At 41.3% G+C, this 25144-nt stretch overlaps 1 protein-coding gene across 1 annotated transcript in view; it reads right to left on the reverse strand.

Annotated features, from left to right (window-relative positions):
• The window catches only part of KNDC1 (kinase non-catalytic C-lobe domain containing 1), a 128886-nt gene extending 104090 nt beyond the window's left edge, over nucleotides 1-24796 (reverse strand). The window contains exons 1-3 of the mRNA XM_073353950.1: nucleotides 24571-24796; nucleotides 20464-20662; nucleotides 14263-14321 (exon numbers count right to left, since the gene is read on the reverse strand). Coding sequence (XP_073210051.1) covers nucleotides 14263-14321; nucleotides 20464-20662; nucleotides 24571-24672 — 360 coding nt within the window. The 5' untranslated portion in view covers nucleotides 24673-24796. The remainder of the gene's footprint in view (nucleotides 1-14262; nucleotides 14322-20463; nucleotides 20663-24570) is intronic.
• Between the last annotated feature and the right edge of the window lie 348 nt (nucleotides 24797-25144).

Genomic DNA, 25144 nt, shown 5'->3' on the forward strand with positions numbered 1-25144 from the left:
TGGATTGTAGCTGTCTACAGTGGCTCCTGTAACAGCTGCGGGACAGCTACAACTCCTTGAGCTACTTCCCCCTGGCCTCCTCCCAACACCTTCTTTATTCTCACCACAGGACCTTCCTCCTGATGTCTGATAATGCTTGTACTTCTCAGTCTTCCAGAAGTATGCCTTCTCACTCTCAGCTTCTTGCGCCTCTTGCTCCCAGCTCCTTGCATGCACACCACAAACTGAAGTGAGCTCCTTTTTAAAACCCAGGTGCCCCGATTAGCCTGCCTGTCTTAATTGATTCTAGCAGCTTCCTGATTGGCTGCAGACATTCTAATCAGCCCGTCTGCCTTACTTGTTTCCAGAAAGTTCCTGATTGTTCTGGAACCTTCCCTGTTACCTTACCCAGGGAAAAGGGACCTACTTAACCTGGAGCTAACATATCTGCCATCTATCACTCTCCTGTAGCCATCTGGCCTGACCCTGTCACATTTGCAAGTGATAAAAGGAGGAGTACAGTGTTATCAGTATGCTAATGACACTCATCTGTAGGTCTCTGACTTGGACAATGCAGTTGAGAGCCTCAACTAGTTGAGACTGAGGGATGGATGAGAGAGCTAGCTGAAGGTCAACTGAGTCGAGACTGAGGTGACGATGGTGGCTTGAGGGAAGCTGCCAGAGGAGAGGATGGAGGTAGTATCAGTCCCTTCAATTGTGGAAGCACATCTGCTATCAGTTACTATGGTTTACAATTTAGGGGTTATTTTAGATCCGCAGCTGCAGTCTGACAGGTATTTATCACTTCTAATATTTGACTACTGCAATTCATTCTCCATGGGGCTGTACTTTAAAAACCAGACACTGAGCCTGGAGCAGAAAGTAGCAGCTTGATTATTGAGGGGGGCATGTGACACCAGTGCTCTGGGATCTGCATTGGCTGCCTGTTGGTCTTCAGCTGGAGTTTAAGATGCTGGTTATGACCTATAAAGCTCTACGTGGCCTTCAACCAGCATTCCTAAAGGACCATGTTTTTTCCCTGCCACAGCGGCACCCAGAAGGGGTGCCCGATCTGCATCCCCCTCACTACAAAAGGAAGGGGGCAGCTGGTAGGAAGTTCTCTGCAGGGGCTCTGAGACCTTGAGTCCCAATAGCCTGGTGACTTTCTGGGCACACTAAAAAATCCATTCAACAGGGTTTTTGGAGAGAGCTGAAAGTCCCATAACAATGAAGGTATGGAATGAAGTATCTGTAGGTGTGTATCTGTCTGAATTCATGGTGGAACAATTTTAATTCTTCTGAAACTTCATTGTGTTATGGTACCCAGAACTTGGGGCAGACATCTTATTTTAAAAATAAAACAGCCTGGAGGAGGAGAAATATGAAGAGGGCAATTCACATATATTGAGTGATCTGGATCCTTTTGCAAGCTAGGCACAAATCAAATGTGGTGTAATACAGCCAAAGACAAGTTTGCACACTTAGGAACAAAGAGCACAGGCCATACCTACATGATGGTAGACTGTATTCTGGAAACAAGCAGCTTGAGAAGAATTTAGGGCTACAGTAGATAACTGAATGAACATCAGCTCCCAATGCAATGCTGTAACTAGAAGGGCTAACATGACCCTCGGGCAGATGTATAAACAACGGAAATTTGAAAACGGAGGTGATATTACTTCTGAGTACAGCATTGTTAAGACCATTATCAAAATACTGTACTGCATCCTGTTCTGGCATCCACTTTTTATTAAATAAATAAATAAATAAATAAATAAAAAGAAATTGGAGCATGTTCAGAGGAGAGGTACATAAAATGATTTGGGTCTGGAAAACATGCCTTATAGTGAGAGACTTAATGGGTTCAATCTACTTAGCTTATCAGCAAAAAGTTTATGAGGTGACAATCATAATTTAAGTAGCCACCTAACGAGAAGATTTTGGATACTAGAAGACAAATAGAAAACAGCATGACAAGATCCAAAGGCTGGAAATTGAATTAAAAAAAATTGCACCTTTTTAGAATTTTTCTAAAACTGTTAGGGTAATTAACTATTGGAACAACTCACCAAAGGATATGGTTGATTCGCTATCATTTCAAGTCTTCATATCAAGATTTAGAAATACACCCAAAGATATGCCCCTGTTCAACCACAAGTTACTGCCTTTGATTCAGGAATTAGTGGCTGAAATTCTATGGCCTGTGTTATGTAGGAAGTTAGACCAGAGGATCATAATAGTCCCTTCTGGACTTAGAATGTATGAATTGAAGAGCAAGAGAGGAAGCAATCCTTGAAGTTACAATGTGTAAATACAGAGCATGACAAAGAATCTGTTGTGTTACTCCTTGACAGAGATAAATAAATAGGCTTCTGTAGAAACTCTTATTTGCAGATTTAAGAGACAATATGGGAAAAGCCAACAAGGAAGCTCTGGATGGTGACGGCATAAGCATTCAGTATCTTTATTCAAGTATTCCAATTATGAATTAGCTATTTACATTCTGTACTAAGATTTCATTGAAGTTCAACTGTGTTTCAGACATCAAATTTAAAGAATGGGCCATATAGAAATTAACAGTGCATAAGCAAAGGTTTTCAGCTAGCCATGAATAATAAGATACAGGAAGTGGATCAGAAGTTGTTTTGTTTTGGAACTTGCATCCAACCTTATTTTGGCTCTCTCTGGTTTCCTTACATTATTGAAGTAGCTTGGTGTTTCATAGAGATTTCTGTACTTTCATGGTGCAAAGCATTTAAATTCTGTGAACGAGGGCCTGAACATGGTTATTATCCTTCTAAATAAATCCAGCAAACTAATGCTTGAAATGAAAGGATTAGGAGAAATGTTCAATGTATATACACACACACACACACACACCCCTGTTTTTTCAATTTGTTGGACTGGTTATAAATAAGGCTGCGAGTTTGTCACAGAATTCGTTACCTTCTTGACTTCCGCAGAGGACGAAGCACCTGGCCCGAGGGCAGTTCAGACAGCCGCTGTGCCAGTAGCAATGGCCGCTGGTGGGGCAGTCTTGCCCTCCCCTCCCCATACAGTAGCAGAATTTGGGTATGACAGAGGGTTGGGGCACATGACGGGGTGAGGCGGGCTCTGGGCGGCGCTTACCTGAGGGGCTCCCCAGACGTGTCAACATCCCCTTGACTCAGCTGCTAGGTGGAGGCGTAGTCAGGAAGCTCCATGCGCTACCTCTGCCCAGAGCGCTGGCTTCACAGATCCCGTTGGCTGGCAACTGCGGTCAATGGAAGCTGCGGGGGCAGTGCCTCCAGGCAGAGGCAGTGCGCAGAGTTGCCTGGCCATGCCTCCGTCTAGCAGCTGAGCGAGGAGGATGTCACCGCTTCGGGAAGCCCCCAGATAAGCTCTGCCCAGAGCCTGCCTCACCCCATCCTGTGCCCCAACCCTCACCCCCCCCCCAAACACACACACACACACACACACACACACACACACCCTCTGCTGCTAGAGGGCAGGGGGAGGCACAGAGCCAGGTAGGGAGCCTGCCGGCCCTGTCAACACCCCCCAGCACCAGCGGCAGTCCTCCCGGGCTGCATGCCATCAGGCCCCCGCAGCACCAATGGGGGTCCTCCCAGGCCGCATGCCCCCACCACACCCTGGGCAGCCCCCACCAAGTTTTAGACAGGGGTATATAGTAAAAGTCATGGACAGATCACGGGCCGTGAATTTTTATTTGCTTTTTTCATGATTTTTACTAAAAATACCCGTGACTAAAATGTAGCCTTAGTTATAAACATAGGATCTTTATGCAAACCAAGGTAAGATGGCAATGAATACCCAAAGAACTCTATGCACATTTCATCATCTGTCATGTGACTTACATGGCTTTCTAAAATAAAAGCTGAAATACCTGTGATCATGCTCAGAAAAAAATTCATAGATTTTTAATGCCAACAGAGATCATTAGATCACCTAGTCTGACCTTTTGTAAATAAGCATAGGCCTTAGAATTAACCCAGTTTCCCCTTTATTGAACCCAATAACTTGCATCAAGAACTCCAGAGTCCTGATACCACTCCCTTCCCCTAATCACAAAACCACACTTCCTCCCAATATTATTGCAATGGAACTAGATTATGGAATATTGAAGGATTATGCAACAGTTAAACATACAGAAGGTCAGATTTCAGATACTATTCTCAATTGTGCCAGCATCATCCAGACAAATTCCATCCATTTGGGAAATTTACTGGTGTAACTGAGATCAGAAATAAAACCCAGAACTAGTATGGAAGGCATAACGCCCCAGCATATTTTCTTGCAGGAGAGTCCCTCAGCATCATACATAATGAAGTAGGCCCATTATTTTTAAGTCTTGTTTCATAACAGAGAGAACAAATAGTTTCCTGCATGAGCAAAATGTAATTACTTTGAAATATTGTATTATGAATTAAAAAAAAGCATATATTTTGCACCTTAGATGTGATAGAAAATTAGTCTGCAAATAAAAATGCTAAACAGTAGAATACTCACAAACTACTTTCTAGTTATTGAATTGCTGAAACAAACTGTAGGATAGTTGTATACCTATATTCAGGTTGTGTTTGGTTGGTTGGTTTGTTTTTTAAAAAAAATCTTACTCTGGTAATCATTCAGATGTAATTTGTTTGCAAAAAGCTGAAGAGGTGTCCAAAGAGTATTTGAAAGCTATTTACTCAAAAAAATATTTCTGTAGAGGGAAAGAAAGGAATTACAACCCAGGAGTAATCAAATAATCCACTTGTGGTTGAAATTTACATGCAATTTATTTCACTACTCAGATTGACTTTTTTATTGGCCTAACATCTAAATGAAAGCTTGCAAGTCTTAACTTGTTCTTGTGTGAAATGTCAAGCAATCAATTTGCATTGCACAACATTAGTAACTCTTTGCAGACATTGCAGTCTAAAAACCAAGCTGGAACAAAAGGAGGAGAAATGAGACAACGTTGTTTAACTAACAAGTTATAGAATACATATTGTATATATTTCTGAATTACATAGCGCATACCATGATCTCTAGGCACACAATACTATTGTGTCTCAATTGCCCCTAAACTAAGTAGTCCCTACTTATTCACTTAATATCACAGCTGATGAGTCAAGCTCCTTTGGTTTTAAGGCCTTATAAAAGGTTCTGACACTTTTCACTATTAATACTTCTATTGTCCCATGCATTTACAAAGCTTTCTATTTTTAAAGATTTCTCTAATTTCAGTAGCTTTATCTGAAAGCCAAGAGAAAAAACAAAAAAATCTGAATAAGTCTGGAGGCAGGGGCAGGGTGGCCAGGTACCCAGTTTTCAACTGAAAAGTCTGGTTGAAAAGTCTGACCTCACTGCATCCAGTCAGATGTACTGATCAGACACCCAAAGTCTGGTTACTGCGGGTGGTGGAGGTGCCAGGTCATCACCTGCACCAGCCCCTACTCAGCCAGGGCCACCTCCTACCTGCATCAGGCAGCTGCGGCTCAAAGCCCTGGCTCCACAGATGAGTCCCTCCAGACCTGGGGGGAGAAAGGGGAAGAGCAGCGAGCAACAGGGGGGAAGGAGGGGAAAAGGAACAAACAGGGTTCAGGGACCTCAGAGGCAGCATTGCTAGAGTGTCTGGTTTTTAAATATGACAAAGTTGGCAACCCTGGGCAGGGGAAGAAGAACAAGATTGGATGCAGTGGGTAGATTGATATGGAAGGACAGACAGTGGTATCTACAATTGAAAACGAAAATATTTCAATGTGCCAACTCTTTTCCAAGACACCTTATTCAGATTTTTCCACCTGGAGTACAATAAAGTGGTAGACATTTGTGTCTTGATTTATAAAGATCCAGGCTAGTCTATACACACTTTCATTTTAAGCCAACTCAGTTATACAAAATGGTTGTTACATTTCAGAAGGCTACTCTGTTCAGTGAGGCAAATCTTTCCCCATTAACATTAGGAGTCACGCATGAACAATAGCAATAGGATTTAAAAAGAAAAAAAGTTTTACAAACATGAATAATTGTGGGTGCCCATCATTATCCCACTAAGTCCCTACAATAATCACACAGACTGCCACATTCCCTCAAGGGCAAATGGGGTACAAAGGACCTCTTGGTAGCAGAATCAATGAGGGAGAAAGGCAATAAATATTTCAATAAATATTTCTCTTTATAGCTCGTTCACCAGCAGTATGGACTGAAGCTTCACCGAGAGTACCCCACATAGCAGAACATGGCGGGGGGGGGGGGGGGGGGAAGAGGATCATGGACAGACCAAGGATGTTGGAACTGTCACCACTGGGTCCCCTGACCTCTTCCTCCCACTGAGGGCACACAGGAGTTATTTTGAGAACTACTGCCAGATTTTCAGAGATGTACTTTTTTTAAAAAAAACCAGCAGTAATTGTACTTGCATTTTGGTGCACTCAATGAATTCTTGACAAAAAATATTAATAGACAGACTTATGCTTTCCAGGCACAAAGAGCCAATATGTATCTTCAGTTTTAATGATTTACTTTACATTATGGAAATAAAACCAAGAACAAAAATAAACCTCCATTTCAGAGCAGAGTGTGTGTCTCCTCTAATGTACTGAATCAACTCTGCCTCACAAAATGGCAGCTGACCTCACTGATGGGCAAACTCCTAAAGACTAAAAGGTGTGGTACACTAAAAATGTCACCAAAAGTTATAACGCTACATACCACATGGATCTCTTCATAGTCTACTTCAGGCCCAAACTAACCACTAATATAGTGCCAGTAGTGAATTAGTAAAACAGCTACTATGGGCTCAAAACTGCACCCATAAAAATGGAAGCCACATTGACAGCTGGCTGAAAGGTAAAACCCATAAAGGTCAGTTCACTTTTTTCATTTATTGAGAGACGGACATGTCTTACTACTCACACACAAAAAGTATAACCCATGTATTTTGGTTTACTGGAGGGGCATATCCACTAAACAGTCTTAGCTTAGTTTAAGGTAAATCTGCCAGCCTTTCATCTCCAGTAACTAGAGTTCTAATCCTACCTCAAGTCAAAATGAATATTAGTTTGATGCCATTCTACAATTGCCATTAGCGCACATAAAAGCCACCACACAATTCAGTGTATTGACAGTTTTTGCTTAGGAGAGACAGAGGACTGAAACCCCCCCCAACTGTTACAGGTCAAAATTTGTGCATAGCTCCCCACAGGCTCAGGGCACTCCTATTAGTCACTTTCCAAGGCAGTCACTTCACTTAAAAACCCTCTTGTGAAGGGTATACACACACACACACACACACACACGAGGTCCTCAGCCTGCAAATACTTAAGCTTGAATAACTTTACATACGCTACTAACTAGATGCACTGACTTAATGGGACTACTGAGATATGTAAAGTTATTCACTCATGTATTTGCACATTTGTGGCCAAAATGTAGAAAAAGCTACCTATGCCACCATTCTGACAGTACCCTTCTAGGCAGCAAGTATTGTGCATACACCTCAAATTTTGATGAATAAGGTCCCCATTGATTTCTCTGCTAAGGATTTGAAAGAGTAATCCAAGAAGAAGTAATTAAGACACTTCTGGGAATAGCATTACAATAAAACATCTGGATGCCTGAAAGACCAGACAGGAAAAAATAGAAAACTAATTTTAGAAGCTTCTTACATTCAAATTTTAAACTCATTCTGAAATTGTGAGTTTCACATCTACTTCTTTAGATGTATCAATAATTACCCAGAATACTTCCTCTCTACTTTCAAGAGGACTCTTATAGTGTGAAACTTCTCTCTTAATTAACTAACACAATTTGTTCCCAATCGACATAGTAAGAATGGGACCTAGAAAGTAGTTATACAGCTGTTGAGCAGAGAAAATTTATGTTACCTCTCAAATTCATACCTGAATTAGATTTTTTGTTGTGCAAGGAAAAAGTTAAAATTAGAGCTATTTACCAAAAAAAAAAAAAAAAGAGAACCCAAAACACAACACATCTATCAATAAAAAAGAATCCCACCAAGGTCCATATGGTGCAAAGACAACCCTGAAACAGGGAAAGGTTAAATTTATCTGTGCTGACAAGTTGCCTATTTCAAGTTTGATTTAATAAAACCTGAATTCTTTTGGGTAGAACACACAGCACTAAAATGCTAAAAGAAAAATGATTAATATGGACAAGTTTCTTTGTGGAACCCTACATTAAGATTAGTGTTCTATATTAAGCAAGTGTATTAATAAATCCTCCCCACCTATCCCCTCACATTCCCCTCCACACTATAAATAAAACCCTGAAGTAAGATACAGATAGTCTGTGTATGTTCTAACATATATAGACATTATATCTCTCTTACTTCAGGGTTTTATTTATAATGTGGGGGGGAAATGTGAAGAGAGAGATTTTCTGAATCTTAAGGAAAATAAAGGTTTCAAATTTGACCTAGCCATAGTATTAAATAGTGCATTTTTAAGGGATCCCACTAGCTAAAATCCAGCATCAAGGTTTGCAACCTTACATTTCATCATTGGATATGAAGATAGCAATACAATGTCTCTCATCTCAGATACATAATATATTTGTCCTTTTCTATGAAAATTTTATTTTAAAGCTCCAACTACATTTCCTAACATGTCCACCGACTCAAGCACTAAGGTGTTACCCTCATATATGGTTCAGCACACAGATGGAAGCTGCCCATTAGAACAGAGTTTGAGGACTTCTCAGACCCAGGACAAGGCTCAGTCTCTTCCAGTCAATAGAGAACCAAGAGAAACTAATTTTCTCAAGAGAAAATTTCCACTACATGCATCTGACGAAGTGGGTATTCACCCACGAAAGCTTATGCTCCAATACGTCTGTTAGTCTATAAGGTGCCACAGGACTCTTTGCCACTTTTACAGATCCAGACTAACACGGCTACCCCCTGATACTTAATTTCTTCTAGACCTCTCTGCACAAACAGAACTACTTCTGCACAGAAAGAGCTCTCCCAATAGACTAAGAGGCTGTCAAAAAGGATTATGAAAATCTGATCATGCAGTTTTCTGCCTTTTGATGACATTTCTTTGCAAAAAGATACAGACTGATCAACATGAATAGCCTAATATTTGAACATGAGTCACTTAACAGCCAAATCTCACATTTAGACATATACAGTAAACTACTATGTAATATGCTTAAAAGGCCAGTTTGAAAATCCAAATTCAGCCATACAATCTGAATTTGGGAACTGAAAGACCAAGATGTACTTTATTACAAATCTGTTATTTTGCTGGCCTCGTATTCTGACCTCAGGTACATCTGTGAAAAACCAATACAAAACAGTGACAGAATATGTTAGTAAGAAGAGTTGGTTACTGGAACTTTGTTAATAATCTTATGCTTGAACAGAATCTAACTCCCTCTTCCATAGCATTGCAGAGTCATTATAATGAACCAAAATAAAAGTTGCAAGTTATTTTTGTCATGGAGGGAAGCAGACAACTCTGAATAAAATACAGGAAACTGAACTGTGGAGAATGGAGACAGACAGCTACAATACCTCTTTGCCAAGCAGCGGAATCAATTTAACAAGACTGATCAGTTTCACTTATATTATTCAAGATTTTCTTGACAGCAGTCAACTACCAAGGATCATGTGAATTTCCTGTTACTGCTGGAGGAGCCTCACCAGGAAGCATACTGCATTTAACCACTGTGGAAGAGGAACCACAAGGAACGGTAGGAGGGTAAAGTATCAGAAAAATTCCTTGCTCTACCTCATATCAGAAAAAGTGTTCCACAGAACGAGCAAAGTAATTTCTCCCTCTTCCTCCCAGTACCCCCACCATGCACACACACAGCTTGGGAGAAAACAGATATCCTCCATTTCACAGCAGCCCAGGAGGTGGCTTTGGAGAGGACAGGAAAGTAACAAGACAAAGCTTCTTCACACTTTCAACAGTTATAGGGGTTGGAGGGTGGATGTGACAGTGGCCCACTGACGGTTCATTACTTCATCAGCAACTTTTGTCAGACCTGACATACTCACTACACCCAACTCACTGTTGTCATAATCTGTATCATATGCAAACTGGAAACACTCTGGTTCCAAAAATCATTGCATGGTGTATATACAGGGTGTATACGATGAGTTGCAAATATGTGCTAGAATTCTGTTCTTAAAATGCATTTGGCAAGCAATGTATAAGCCCAATCTGCCCTAGACAAAGGAGTATGTATTTGCTTGTCTGACCTGCCTAGTTGTCAGGCAGAGACAATGAAGGTCCAGTTACATGTAAGGCAGACTAAGCCATCAGGCAAACTAGAATGGAGGATGGCCACTGAACACTCTTGGCAGGGGATGGAAGTCACAGCTGCTGAAAACCTTCCTGCCTCCTGAAGCAAGGTCATTGAACTTTGGAAGATATAAGCAAGGACAGAAAGCCATTTTGGCATCCATTACAGGGCAGATTCAAGAGGCCAGGGCTCTTTTATACCTGAGAAAAGTGGAACCTTTCAACCCCCTTGGTTGAAAGTCTCTGGAAAACTGAATATAGGTGAGAAAAACGTCTTTGAACAAAAGACTCTAGCTTGCTAAATTAAGTTTTAGTCTTAGAAGCATATTTTACTTTTATTTGTTTGTAGTCATTTCTATCCTTATTCCTTATACTTAGCATCACTTAAACCTATATCCTTTTGTTAATAAACTTGTTATATTTTTATCATAAGCCAAGTGCTCTGATTGAAGTGGAGGGTTTGTCAAGGCCAGTTAAGTTAATACTGTCTCTTTAAAGGAGTAGCAAACTTAACTTCAGCAAGTGAGCTGAACACTACAGAGCAGATAGTTTGAGGGATATTTTAGGACAGAGGAGGTGTTGGGATCACCTTGCAAAAAGTAAGTGGGCAGTAAAAGCCAGGGTGTGACTTGCATGCTTGTATTCTGGATGTAGGTGTCAAGGCTGTGAGCCACAGCATCATAGCATTTAAGGCACTCAGAGTTGCAGGGAAGGTGGTGACGCAACCCTTTACTGGTCTGGGTTAAACCCCAAAGTGCCACAGTGTGGAATTTCAAATTTAGACGCACACCTACAGTCAGGCTGACACAAAAGCTAGAGCCCCAATCAAGGTCTAGGGAGAGCAGCCTGGTAGAAGTTACAGCATCATCAGGATATTGCCTGAGACCACACTGGCAGACCCATCACACAGACCCTGAACTCCCCCGCTACACACTTCCTACCCCTGCCATTACACTGTGCCCTCATACCCTATTGGGGATTTTATTCTCAAGACTTCACTATAGTTAAAAGAAGTGTGGTAGGGTAAAAAATTATATATATAAAAATAAAAAAAACTACTACACTTTGTTTCCATCTCTTAAAAAGGAAGAGATCACAGAGTTATCATCAATACTTGTGCTAAATGTTAAACTTGCTATAGGCAGAAAAAAAAAATCAAGAAGTGCTGAATGCACATGCAGATTTGGATTAAACAGATCAGTTAGTTGGAACATAGGTGAAATGAACAGCTGTGCTATTAAAAAAAATTTATAAACCACGTTCACAGATGGCAGACATCTAAGTCTTGCATCTAAATGCAAGATCACATTCTAGAACCGTGGGGCTGTGCTTTAGCGACCCACTGTCCCAGACTGAAGGGTAGTTTTGTGATATGGACAAACAGCCATTTGACACTCGGTTGAAACTAGCAACACTTTTAACCCAAGGCAAACTCCTACTGTACTGAGTTGGTGATGGAAACAAATCTATTGAAGAACTCTCAGTAACACAACTATTTCTGTTGTGCCTCTCTTACCGGTCAAAATTCACTGATCACCATGCTAGCAAACTGTGATACAAGGGAAGGGGAGGTGGGGAGAGAGGGAGCTGGGAAAATGTACAGTTGGTCAAACTTTTGATTTAGAGAAGAGAAATGTGTCTCAATATTAGTTCATATAGAATCTAAACGGTCTTTGTTACTGTGCTGAGTAAACCTTCTTTTTTTAATATAAAAGCAGGCAAATATTGAAAGACAGCAAAATACCAGATCAGGAATATAAACTATACTTGTAAGCAATAAGTGCCTTAAAATTAGTTTATTTCTCAACCTCTTTTATAATAGTGTGCATTTGATACTTTGTTTTCTAGAAATGCCACTGTCTACTGGAACCAGAGCAGTGTCCTTGTAAAATAGGTTTGACGTTTTGGGGGTAGGTCTTTAGGCCTGGGGTACCTGTTAAATATCCATAATTTATTGATGTCAGATATAGCCAAAACAATTAAAAAGTCAACATTTGCATAACTTAAATACAGATCCCTCTCCTAATCCAAGTACACTGGGGAAAATGGGGTTCTCTCAAATACCATTGCACTGCAGTGATGACCCTTGTAAGAGAGCATCTATAGTATACAGCTGTATATACACGAGGTACATATACAGAGTGAAAATGTTCAGTTTCACTAAAAGCATCATGATTCTGAATGTACAGTACAGAGAACTGAGCATCAGTTTGTCCCTCTGCAGGCTCAGGATGATGAGAGCTCTGCTTAAGTTTCTAACTTCGTAACAAAGAAAGAGACATCTTGTATATTTAACTGTTCTCCCTCTCCTTCCCTCCAGTGGGTTCAATATAACAGAAATATCTAAGCACTGCCACAACAGACATTATGGGATTTTTAGTAGACATGGATAAACTGATCTGGAAAAAAAAAATGGCTTGCACATCATCTAAAACAAACTAAGAATTGAGGACTTTTAGGACAAGTACTCCTCCTCCAATTCTCAAATCCCAAAGTTGCCTCCAACATTTGATTTTCAGAACTTAGAAACTCTCCCAATACCTCTAGCTGCAATGAGTCTCACATCTCAAGGGTTCAGAGACTTCCTAGAGTTGGCAGCAGGGAAGTAGCAATGCATTCTGGAGCACTGCTGGGTCAGAAAAGCTCAAAATCTTTGACTTCCAAACCACTGGCCAGCCAGAGGCTTACACATGGCACACAAGACCAAGCTCACCAGAGGTAAAGGCCTTTGGACTCAGAGAGAAGACAGGCTTGCACAGGAAAAAAAAGACCTCAACGAGCTGGAATGAGAATGCAAGACTTGATCAGATGTAGGAGGCCTATCTGGGCATAAGGAGTAGAGAAAATATTTATCCCTCCTGACCTGAAAGAGCTGCAGGGACATCAATCTAAAAGAGAAAAAGTTTCAGTGCCTCTCAGGAAGAAATAGCCACCAACTATATCTTTCTCTCCCAAAACAAGTCAGAATATAAAGAACATCCAGTGTGCAAAAACCTGGAAGTACAGACTGTCAAGCAATTTGAGCTCTGATTGCCTATGTAATTGTAATGATGGCCAAGTGTTCATGGTAGTGGGTAGAGATGAAGAGGAACTCATGTCTCTAAAGCTTCCAGAACTGTATTATACCATAGTCTATAATTTTTCTATTTCTTTTTCATCCTCATATTTGTAGAGCTTAATTGGCAGACACATTTAAAAAAAAAACAAACAACAAAAACCCACATTTGCTGAGCAAGAGAGAATTATAAAACCTAATTATACAAAAGATAGGCAAGCATCAAAATAAAGTTATTTGTATTAGATTATGTGGAAACAAAATAGATTTACTTGTATCTTGACTGACAACAAAACATGCTGCCCATTAAACCAATTTAGGTATTATCTAAAATACAAGCCAAAAAACATTAAATAGTATATCCAGGAATTTCAATAGAAAGTAACAAAAACAAAATATTCTTGTAATACTGCTATGGGATGGCTGATTTGGGAGACTAATGAATTAGTGTAAACAATTTAATACTAATTTAATTTAACAAGGTAGAGCATTTGTGGATTGCAAGGCAACAGACATCCATTTGTTTCTTCATTGAGCCAAAGATAAAATTGTTGATTGCCCCACCATGAATTATTTTATTGAAGAAGATAGCAAACAAATGTTATATTTGGTCATAAAAAATCATGGCTAGTCTCTGAACAAACAAATGTAACCAATGAAGGATAAATAAAACAATTCAGACCAGCTGTGGTTTAAGGCAGACCAATATACTGTTCTTGCAAAAAAGGATTTTCATATTTTCAGTTAGTGAAAAATTGTTTAATATAGAATTAACATACCATTTTACTTCCCTAGAAATTTCCATTTAATACACATATACATAGTCTGCGTTCCCAAAATAGTATACCCATTCATGAGCATTAAATACAAACATTAAGACCGTATGTTGAAGAAAAACTATAAGCATTCAGTATTGTAAAAATACCAAGAATACCAACAAGATCTATATCTTTATCTGTTACTTACCTCAAACGTGTTACCAGTGATATCAAATTCTGGTGGGACAAAGGCACCTTCTGGATCATCTATAAAAAAGAATGCCAGATTAAGAAATTGACAATGATATCGTCTTGACAGTTTGATGTCACAAAATGAAACATCTATATAATTGACAAGCCTGTTGGTTCTCACACCTCCAAGCTACAAACACAACTCTGTACAGAGCTGATGGTTCCAGTGCTGTAGGGGAATTATTAATTCTAACCAAAAGGACCCTTTAATGATTACATAGGGAAGTATGCCTTTCTGTACCTTATTTCTAACCATCCTGAAGCAGCAAACTATCACTCTCCCCACTAAGGAGCAAAAAGATTAAAATCAGAGAAAGAGATAACCACTATTTGAGACACCAAACTACCAACTTAATATTTTTAATCCCCTTCTCTCTGGGAACCTGAAAGTTCTCAGACCGCGGCTGCAGCTGCGGTCAGGAACTGAGGCCAGGGCTGCAGCTGGGGCCAGGAACAGAGCCGGAGGACAAGGCTGGGGTTGTGGCTGGGGGTGGGAACTGGGAATGGGGCTGCACCTAGGGCTGTGGCCAGAAGTGGAGCAGGGAGCAGAGTCAGGAGCTGGGGCCAGGGCCAGGAACCAAGGCCAAAAGCTGTGGTTGGAGGCAGTGATGGAGTGTGGTTGGCGGTGGGGCGGGGTGGGGTAGGGCAGGGCGGCGCTCCCTCCCCACTGCAATGGGGGCTGATCCGGGCCCCGCCGCATTCCCCCAAAGATTCCTCCATGCCCCACTAGCGGGGGGCGCCTCACAGTTTGGAGACCACTGCCTTATAGTGAAAGGCTCAAAGAGCGCAATCTATTTAGCTTAATAAAGGAGAAAGATAAGATATAACTTGACAACACTAAGTACCTGCATGGGAAACAAATATTTAATAATGCACCTTCAGTCTAGCAGAGATAGGTATAACACAAACCTATGGCTGGAAGCTGAAGTTAGACAAATTCAAACGGACAATAAGGTGCAAATTTTTGACAGCGAGGATACAACCATTAGAACAATTTGTCAAGGGTTGTAGTGGGGGTTCTCCAAACACCAACAATTTTAAAATCAAGATTAGATATTTTTCTAAAAGATGTGCTCTAGGAATTATTTTGAGGAAGTTCCATGGCTCGTGTTATACAGGAGGTCAGACTACATGATCACAATGGTCCCTTCTGGCCTTGGAATCTCTGAATCAAAATTCCAAGCCAGTAACCAAAGGAAAGATTTCCCAAGGCCAGCTAATAAAAGCTTATAGGAGTTTGCCTTCTGTCCATTACTTCTTAGAAGTTACAGAACAAGCACATGTAGATAAGTCTTCCCAGCCATCACTAACATCTTCTGAGATGAGGAAGAACCAAATCTCCATCTCAAAGTACGCAACCCAGTTGCTTGCTGACCTCATGCCACAAATATGACTGATGCCCTTGTGGGCCTCTCCAGCCAGCACGCCGACATAGCTGCTCACTTCACTTTCCAAGCCAAATCCATACAGAAAGACCAGGAGCGAAGCTCTTCATTAGAGGATTTGGGCCTGGACCACAGCTTGTAAGTAGATTATTGCAGCAATGCTGCTGCATTAATGCCTATTTGGCAACTCAGTCATTGGGGGTATAACTATGGTGGGGTTTTGGTGGTGTTGCCCCATTTGCCTGAGGGATTTGGCTCCAAAGGCTGGGTTATTTCCCTCAGAAGGGGAGAAATGTTAATTTTTAAACTTACAAAATGCTCTTAGAGTTGATCACATGTATAACAAATTTATCACCCAAGACTCAATGTCAAATGAAGGCTTCAAATCAGACAGATGTTAAAAAGCTACAAATCCTCACCCCAAAAATCTCTTTCTCCAACCCATCCTTTCAGGCAAACGTCTGGGTGAACAAGAGTCCAATATGTCAAGCTGAAGTTCTATCAGAGCAGTGGGAGGCAGGGAAAAACGAATTCCAGAGCCTAAGAATTTTAAGAGCTCTTCCTGCCTCCAGTTGTTTAGATCTAGGTGATACCCTGGGCATCTCAGCTGATCTAAGCTGCTGGGGAACAGAGCAACCATCACCTTTAATTGTACCAGAAAATTAATATGCATCTAGTAGCTGTACTGTGTTCATCAGTGAAGATCATGAAGGAAAGCTACCTTATCGAGGTCAGAAAATGTAGGGATAAAGCGAGACAGGCTAAAAGTCAAGTAGAGTTGGACCTCGCAAAGGGAATTAAAAATCAACAGTAAAAGGTTCTAGAGCCATATAAATAAGAAGACAACAAAGAACGAAGAAGAAGTAGGACCGCTAAACATTGAGGATGGCGTGGAGGTCAAGGATAATCTAGGCACGGCCCAATATCTAAACAAATACTTTGCCTCAGTCTTTAATAAGGCTAAAGAGGATCTTAGGGATAATGGTAGCATGACAAATGGGAATGAGGATATGGAGGTAGAGATTATCATATCTGAGGTAGAAGCAAAACTCGAACAGTTTAATGGGACTAAATCAGGGGGCCCAGATAATCTTCATCCAAGAATATTAAAGGAATTGGCACATGAGATTGCAAGCCCATTAGCAAGAATTTTTAATGAATCTGTAAACTCAGGGGTTGTACCATATGACTGGAGAATTTCTAACATAGTTCCTATTTTTAAGAAAGGGGGAAAAAGTGATCCAGGTAACTACAGGCCTGTTAGTTTGACATCTGTAGTATGCAAGGTCTTGGAAAAAATTTTGAAGGAGAAAGTAGTTAAGGACATTGAGGTCAATAGTAAATGGGACAAAATACAACATGGTTTTACAAAAGGTAGATTGTGCCAAACCAACCTGATCTCCTTCTTTGAGTAAGGGATTTTTTAGACAAAGGAAACACTGAAATCTAGGTAAATTAGATCCACTGTAAGGCATTTGATACAGTGCCATATGGGGAATTATTAGTTAAATTGGAAAAGATGGGGATCAATATGAACATGGAAAGATGGAAGAGGAATTGGTTAAAGGGGAGATTACAGTGAGTCATATTGAAAGGTGAACTGTCAGGCTGGAGGGAGGTTACCAGTGGAGTTCCTCAGGGATCGGTTTTGGGACCAATGTTATTTAATCTTTTTATTACTGACCTTGGCACAAAAAGTGGGAGTGTGCTAATAAAGTTTGCGGATGATACAAAGCTGGGAGATATTGCCAATTTAGAGAAGGAACAGGATATCATACAGGAGGATCTGGATGACCTTCTAAACTGGAGTAATAGGATGAAATTTAATAGTGAGAAGTGTAAGGTTATGCATTTAGGGATTAACAATAAGAATTTTAGTTATAAACTGGGGACGCATCAGTTAGAAGTAACAGAGGAGGAGAAGGACCTTGGAGTATTGGTTGATCATAGGATGACTATGAGCCGCCAATCTGATATGGCTGTGAAAAAAGCTAATGCAGTCTTGGGATGCGTCAGGGGAGGTATTTCCAGTAGAGATAAGGAGGTGTTAGTACCGTTATACAAGGCACTGGTGAGACCTCACCTGGAATACTGTGTGCAGTTCTGGTCTCATGTTTAAGAAGGATGAATTCAAACTGGAACAGGTACAGAGAAGGGCTACTAAGATGATCCGAGGAATGGAAAACTTGTCTTATGAAAGGAGACTCAAGGAGCTTGGCTTGCTTAGCCTAACTAAAAGAAGATTGAGGGGAGATATGATTGCTCTCTATAAATACATCAGAGGGATAAATACTGGAGAGGGAGAGGAATTATTTAATCTCAGTACCAATGTGGACACAAGAACACATGGATATAAACTGGCCATCGGGAAGTTTAGACTTGAAATTAGACCAAGGTTTCTAACTATCAGAGGAGTGAAGTTTTGGAATAGCCTTCCAAGGGAAGCAGTGGGGGCAAAAGATCTATCTGGCTTTAAGATTAGACTCGATAAATTTATGGAGGAGATGGTATGATGGGATAACATGATTTTGGTAATTAATTGATCTTTAAATATTCATGGTAAATAAGCCTAATGGCCTGTGATGGGATGTTAGATTAAGTGGGATCTGAGTTACTACAGAAAATTTCTTTCCCGGGTATCTGGCTGGTGAATCTTGCCCATATGCTCAAGGTTTAGCTGATCGCCATATTTGGGGTCGGGAAGGAATTTTCCTCCAGGGCAGATTGGAAGAAGCCCTGGAGGTTTTTCACCTTCCTCTGTAGCATGGGTCACTTGCTGGAGGATTCTCTGCTCCTTGAAGTCTTTAAACCACAATTTGAGGACTTCAATAGCTCAGAGATAGGTGAGGTTTTTCACAGGAGTGGGTGGGTGAGATTCTGTGGCCTGCATGTGCAGGAGGTCAGACTAGATGATCATAATGGTCCCTTCTGACCTCAGTATCTATGAATCTCCTTTCATAAGACAGGTTTTCCATTCCTCGGATTATCCTAGTAGCCCTTCTCTGTACCTGTTCCAGTTTGAATTCATCCTTCTTAAATGGGAAACCAGAACTGCACACAGTATTCCAGGTGAGGTCTCACCAGTGCCTTGTATAACGGTACTAAAACCGCCTTATCTCTACTGGAAATACCTCCCCTGATGCATCCCAAGACTGCATTAGCTTTTTTCACAGCCATATCAGATTGGCGGCTCATAGTCATCCTATGATCAACCAATACTCCAAGGTCCTTCTCCTCCTCTGTTACTTCTAACTGATGCGTCCCCAGTTTATAACTAAAATTCTTGTTGTTAATCCCTAAATGCATAACCTTACACTTCTCACTATTAAATTTCATCCTATTACTATTACTCCAGTTTAGAAGGTCATCCAGATCCTCCTGTATGATATCCTGTTTTTTCTCTAAATTGGCAATACCTCCCAGCTTTGTATCATCCGCAAACTTCATTAGCACACTCCCACTTTTTGTGCCGAGGTCAGTAATAAAAAGATTAAATAACATTGGTCCCAAAACTGATCCTTGAGGAACTCCACTGGTAACCTCCCTCCAGCCTGACAATTCATCTTTCAGTAGGACCCGCTGTAGTCTCCCTGTTAACCAATTCCTTATCCACCTTTCAATTTTCATATTGATCCCCATCTTTTCCAATTTAACTAATAATTCCCCATGCGGCACGGTATCAAACGCCTTACTGAAATCTAGGTAAATTAGATCCACTGTGTTTCCTTTATCTAAAATCTGTTACTGTCTCAAAGAAGGAGATCAGGTTGGTTTGGCACGATCTACCTTCTATTTCCCCATGTTTATTCCCCCCCACACACACACTGTTACTCACACCTTCTTGTCAAATGTTGAAAATAGGCCATCCTGATTATCACTACAAAAGGTGGTGTGGGGGGGGTTGGTTCCCCCCCGGCTGACAATAGCTCACCTTAACTGATCACTGTTATAGTATAGCAACACCCATTTTTCATGTTCTCTGTGCGTATTATATATATATCTATATCTATCTCTCTCTTCCTACTGTATTTTCCACTGCATACATCCGATCAAGTGGGTTTTAGCCCATGAAAGCTTATGCTTGAATAAATCTGTTAGTCTCTAAGGTGCCACAAGTATTTCTTGCAATGTGAGAGACTAAGGCTCTTGAGATTTTTGCTGATTTCATCTTATCCAATAATAGACTTTCATTCACAATGAAATCATAAGTCCTTTTGTGAATGGCAGCATCCTCATGTTTCCAATGAGGCATAAAGATCTTACATTCCGCCACATGCAGACACCACTCAATCCTCCATTCTGTGAAAGCTTTATCAGGTCACATCTATTCTACTGCTAGATCTACAGCCAAATACCCACCTTCTTTAGCCATACTTGTAATTTCATGGACATATTTTAAGTGGTGAGAGAAGCAGCACCCCGATTATGCTTTGCCCATACTTTCAGACATGCAAACTCATGTCTGCACAAGTCCATAATTTACTATGTTTAAAATGTAAGTGCAATAAATTCATGTGGGAAAAAAAAAAATCTGTGAAAACAAGTGGATCCAAGATCTTACTAAATCCAATCAGAAACCTTTATTCAATATTAGCATAACTAGTAAATGTAGAGTGCTTATATGGACCGCCATTCAACCATTTATCAAGAAATTCTGCTTTGCAGTCTAATTAATTCTACATCAAAGTTTGAAGTGTATAATGTTTTATTACATGCTCTCAGCATGACTTTGCATACTTTTTAACAAATTGGCTAGAAGCATAAATACTTACCACTGAGCTGTTCCATGAAGCACACATTGCCATTGGTGTTAAAAGCCAAAGTGTCAGGAGTAATGCAAAGTGTCTGGAAGATTGCTGAATGGGAGATGCTCTTCATAGAATGGCTACACTCCAGGCAAATTGCCCAGATATCTTGCTCGGTAAGACAGCTATCCCGCAGTGACAGAATATCAGCAAGGGACACATTCTCCTGCCAAGACATGAATTCAGAAATTACTCTGCATTTGATGACATTACTTGTAGCTAATTGTGTCAAATGTCATCTACAATACACAACCTGATGTGATTCTAGCAAGTTCTCAGACTTCCTAGGACAAAGAATTTAACCTCCCACTCCTACCCCTCAAGTATTTAATATAAAGCATATTCAGCACAAAAAGTGTCTTAAGGGAAACAGTCAACCTGTGCAAAGATCTCACATTAACTTCAGAAAACAGGTATTTTTGCAATATATTTAAATTGAGACACTCCTGCACCACACTAAAATGAAAGGATAGTCTTGAGGTAAAGGCACAGGGTCATAGGAGACTTGGATTAATTTTCCGACTCTGCCACAAGTTTCCTGTGTGACCTTGGGGGAGTCACTTTAAGCTCTTTTTCCCCTCAGTTTCCCCCACCTGTCTCCTGAACGGGGCCATTGCAAGGTTTAATTAGTGTTTGTAACTCTTTTGTGAGCCTCAGGTGGTGCAACACATGTTTTGTGTTGGATTTTTTTTGTGGGAGGGGCATAAGTCAAAATTTTAGATAAACAGCCTCCAGGTGCCTGATGGTAGCCCCAGGTTTTTGTTTATCCAGTGCTACCTAATGGTCAAGGTAACAAATAAGGCGGTCTGTCTTCACAGCTGTGCTATTTATTAGGCTGTGTGTGGGAATTCCAAGAAACGTGGCGAAAGCTTTGTTGGAGACATTCAGAAGTTTGTATTGCTTTGTTCAGTCTAGTTTAGAGTAGAGAATAACTTTACATTGGCAGGACAATGCACTGGAAGATCTGACAGGCTCTTTCAATTTTTAACTTCTATGACTGTATGCTTTAGGAAGCTGCTTGGATAAAAAGCTTATGGCTAGAAGTGCCATGCCTAATAGCTGTATTATCACACAACAGTTACTATTGCCAGCCCCCCAGGATCATCCTAGAATCTCCAGGAATTAAAGGTTTTTTTTTATTAAAGATTGTGTCATGTGATGAAACCTCCAGGAATCCTACACAACATAAGGACCCCAAGATAAGGGCAGTAACCACAAGAAACGTATTTGCCTTTCCCAAGCAACTTTAAAAAAATGAAACAATTGGGCAAAATTTCAAGCTAGATACATACTCATTACAATTTAGTCAGGAAAAAAACATAGTAGCAATTTTCTCAAAGCTCTAATAAGTAGTTGACATTTCTCAGACCTCCAAAATTCCAGATATTTAGAACTGAGTTTAGCTATAAAAAGTTAGTGAAGGGTTTCGGGTTACAGAACATATATTTTACAAATATCTAACAATTGATTTTTGTTTGTTTTTCTTTTGGGATGGAGTAAAGGCAAATTTATTAACATAGTCATTAATATTTGTTACTTCTGTATCATTGCATTCAGCATCATTTAATGGGAAAAATATTCCCAACGTTAGAAACACCACCATATTGGTCTTCTGATTCTCCTTTCTCTTCTCTTTCCCAGTCTGTCTCTTCCACTTCCTCCTTCAGCATCTCCCTCTCTGTAACACCTCCCAATTCTATATTATTGGGCTCCTCTTCCACCCCCATGCTCCCTTCTCTTAAAAGGATCAGAAATAAAATAATGCTAAATCTTGAGGAGATTTTCTAAACATTTAAGGGATTTAGGAGCACATTGATTTTAGTGGGATTTGTGTTCCTAGATCTCTTAGGCATTTTTGAAAAATCTTTCCTTCAAGTTCAAGGCTCATCAGGCTTTCAAGTTAACATCTCAATGAAATAAAAGGGTCAAGGAGAACTCAGACTCTTAGAGCCATTTCTTATAGTCATCTGTAGACTCATAGCTTGTGTTATCACACAGATCATATTTGGAAGATCTTTATCATGAGGTTAGAAACCCTTTGAGGGAGACAAATGAAAGCTTAGATTCTGCAGATTCTGCACATGCTTTGTGGTCAAGAGGCAACCTGGATGTTTGCCACCAGTAAACTATGCCATAAGACATACTTAAATGTGAAAGACAACATTTTAAATATAAAGAGGCATCTGACAGAGTGAGCAGAGAAGAAATAGAATATTCTTAGACAAACCAGACAGCAAAAAAGACATTTCTCAAAACAAGAATATAGAGTATCTATTCAAATGGGGACTTTTAAGAGCTTGCCAGGAATGGCAGTCAAGCTCCATTTAATAAATGCCTAGCTCTTCTATAGAGCTTTAAGAGATTAAGAAGTTGTTTTCCCCTCCACCACCCACACTTTTAGGTCTTCAACTTTTAATCACTCTTCTTGAATATTCCTAAGAATGCAATAATTGTGTCAGGAAGCACCCTTAATATCCTGAGAGCAGTCTGAGAGATCTTCCAAAGGGTAGTCATGGAAAACTTATTGAATCATGATTCATACACCTGCAGAAGACAATAATCTTGTTCAGTCTGAGGAATAAAAAAGGTATCCCCGATTAGTTTCCAATTTGCTAAAGGATTTGGATTCACACTCAACTCTTGAGAGCAAAAACGATTGTGCTAAATCTTCACCATGTGACAGGCTCAAGGAAACAGAGGTCACCGGACAATGTCCAAAAATGGATTACCTGATCCTACTTGAGTTCTTGAAAAGAACTGCAGCCAGTCCCTCCTCCAAATTATTTATTATTTGCATTGCTAAGAGCTTTCTCTATGGTTTAGGCTACTCCCTCTTCACAGTTACCACTTGATGGATTCTACCCTTGAAATTGACAGAGAGGTAAGAAGAAAGAGAAAAGTGCTATTTAACAACTGAACCCAATGCGCGAAATGTATCCATCACTAAACTACTATTTAAACTATTTCTGGTCCATGTTATCCAAATGCTAGCCAATCAGGCAAGCAACACTCTCCAAATCATTCCTTGAGTTATGAAGGAAGAGATCAATAATGCAAGAGTAGAATTATGTATGACACAACAACTCAGAACTAGAGACAGTTCCATCTTTACATGTTTGTTTAGCACAACAGTATAAACAGACTTAGCAGCCTTTCCAACTGCCTGTTAAAGGCCGTTAACATGGCAACAGGGAAGCTTTCACAGAAGAAAAACTGGTTTGCTGCTTACTGAAGGGGATTTATGTGATTTTGTCTGATTAAGAATCATTGTTATTAAATGCTACAATGAAGTCATAGTCCAACATTTGTGACGTTAGTCTGCAGACATACAACAGTTAAATCATATTGACGAATATGGGGTATCAAGAAGCAGGGTGTGAGGGAGTAAATCCATTAGGAACACAGGTTTCTGGGATTATTAGGAAGAGGGAGCAAGATAATCTTATTGACATGAAACATGTCTCTGTATGGCCCCTAAATATATTTCTCTAGTTCCTATGTAATAAGACTTCCCAGACTTTTGATAACTGCTAATCATAAATCCTTGCCCAGAGACGTTTGCATGCTACAGTTCTGCAGGAAAAAGATAGTTCAGAACATTTCCTTTATAACTTACTGCTTTGAAGAGTAAAAGCAATTTGCCCTCACAACTTTTAAAAGGTAGGAGAATCCGGCTTTTTCCCTACAACTGAGTTAAGATGATCGGGTCCCTGTGGAAGTGGATTTACATCCCCTTGACTGGCCAGTCCGCGTTTACCACAGGGTTAGTTCCCCATTAAGTCCACACTTTCCGCTCTCGCAGCGCAGCGCCCCGCCGTAAACAACCGAAGGCAGGGAAGGGCAGGCCGGGAAGCGCAGGCCAGCAGCACCGCGACCGGAGAACTAGCAGCGGAGTTGCTGACACAAACAAGTTCATCCCGAGAAGCTACTCCAGCAAGTGCAGCGCTGGGGCCACAGTTTGCTGCTGGGAAGGGTCGGTCTCGCCCACAGGTGCGCGCAGTAGCCAGAGCTCTTCAGGGACGAGGGCGCGCTCTTGCCAAAGGGGGGTGGGAGGCTGCACTTTGGCACACTCACCTCATCCTCCAGCAGCGTCGGCAGCGGCTCGAAGTCATAGCAACCCACCTCCTCCTCCTCCTCCTCCGGACACCCAGCCACTGCGGCTTCCACAGCCTCCATGCCGCCTGGGGAGGAAGTGGCAGGCGAAGTCTTCACCCCAGCAGCCTGGCTGCGGGCTCCAAGCCCAGCCCTCTGCGGCTCATTCCCAGCGCCTGCTCGGGCCCCCCCCCGGGGCGGCTCCCCGGGGCGGCCCCGGGCTGTAGCCCTGCCCTTGGCCCGCAGCGCGGCACACAGGCACCTCGAGCCCTCCGCCCCACCCACGCCGCTCGCTTCCCGCTCCCTCTCCCCGGGGTGCCGCGCCCTGCAATCCCTGCCCGGGTCACGCCGTGCCTCCGCCCCCCGCCGCTTCGCTAAGGCAGCGATCCCATAGTAACGGGCACGGCCGCCGCCGCCGCCGCCGCGCCTTGCCTGAGCAACGCGGGCCGGACTGCAGCTCCCCCAGGCAGCAGCCGCCTCCTTCCCCAGCTCCTCCGCTGCAGGGGGCCTCGGCCCGCTGGCTCCGGCCTGGGTTACTGAGCCCTCCCGGCGCAGC

This window comes from Lepidochelys kempii, chromosome 7 (genome assembly GCF_965140265.1).
Source record: "Lepidochelys kempii isolate rLepKem1 chromosome 7, rLepKem1.hap2, whole genome shotgun sequence".
NCBI lineage: Eukaryota > Metazoa > Chordata > Testudines > Cheloniidae > Lepidochelys > Lepidochelys kempii.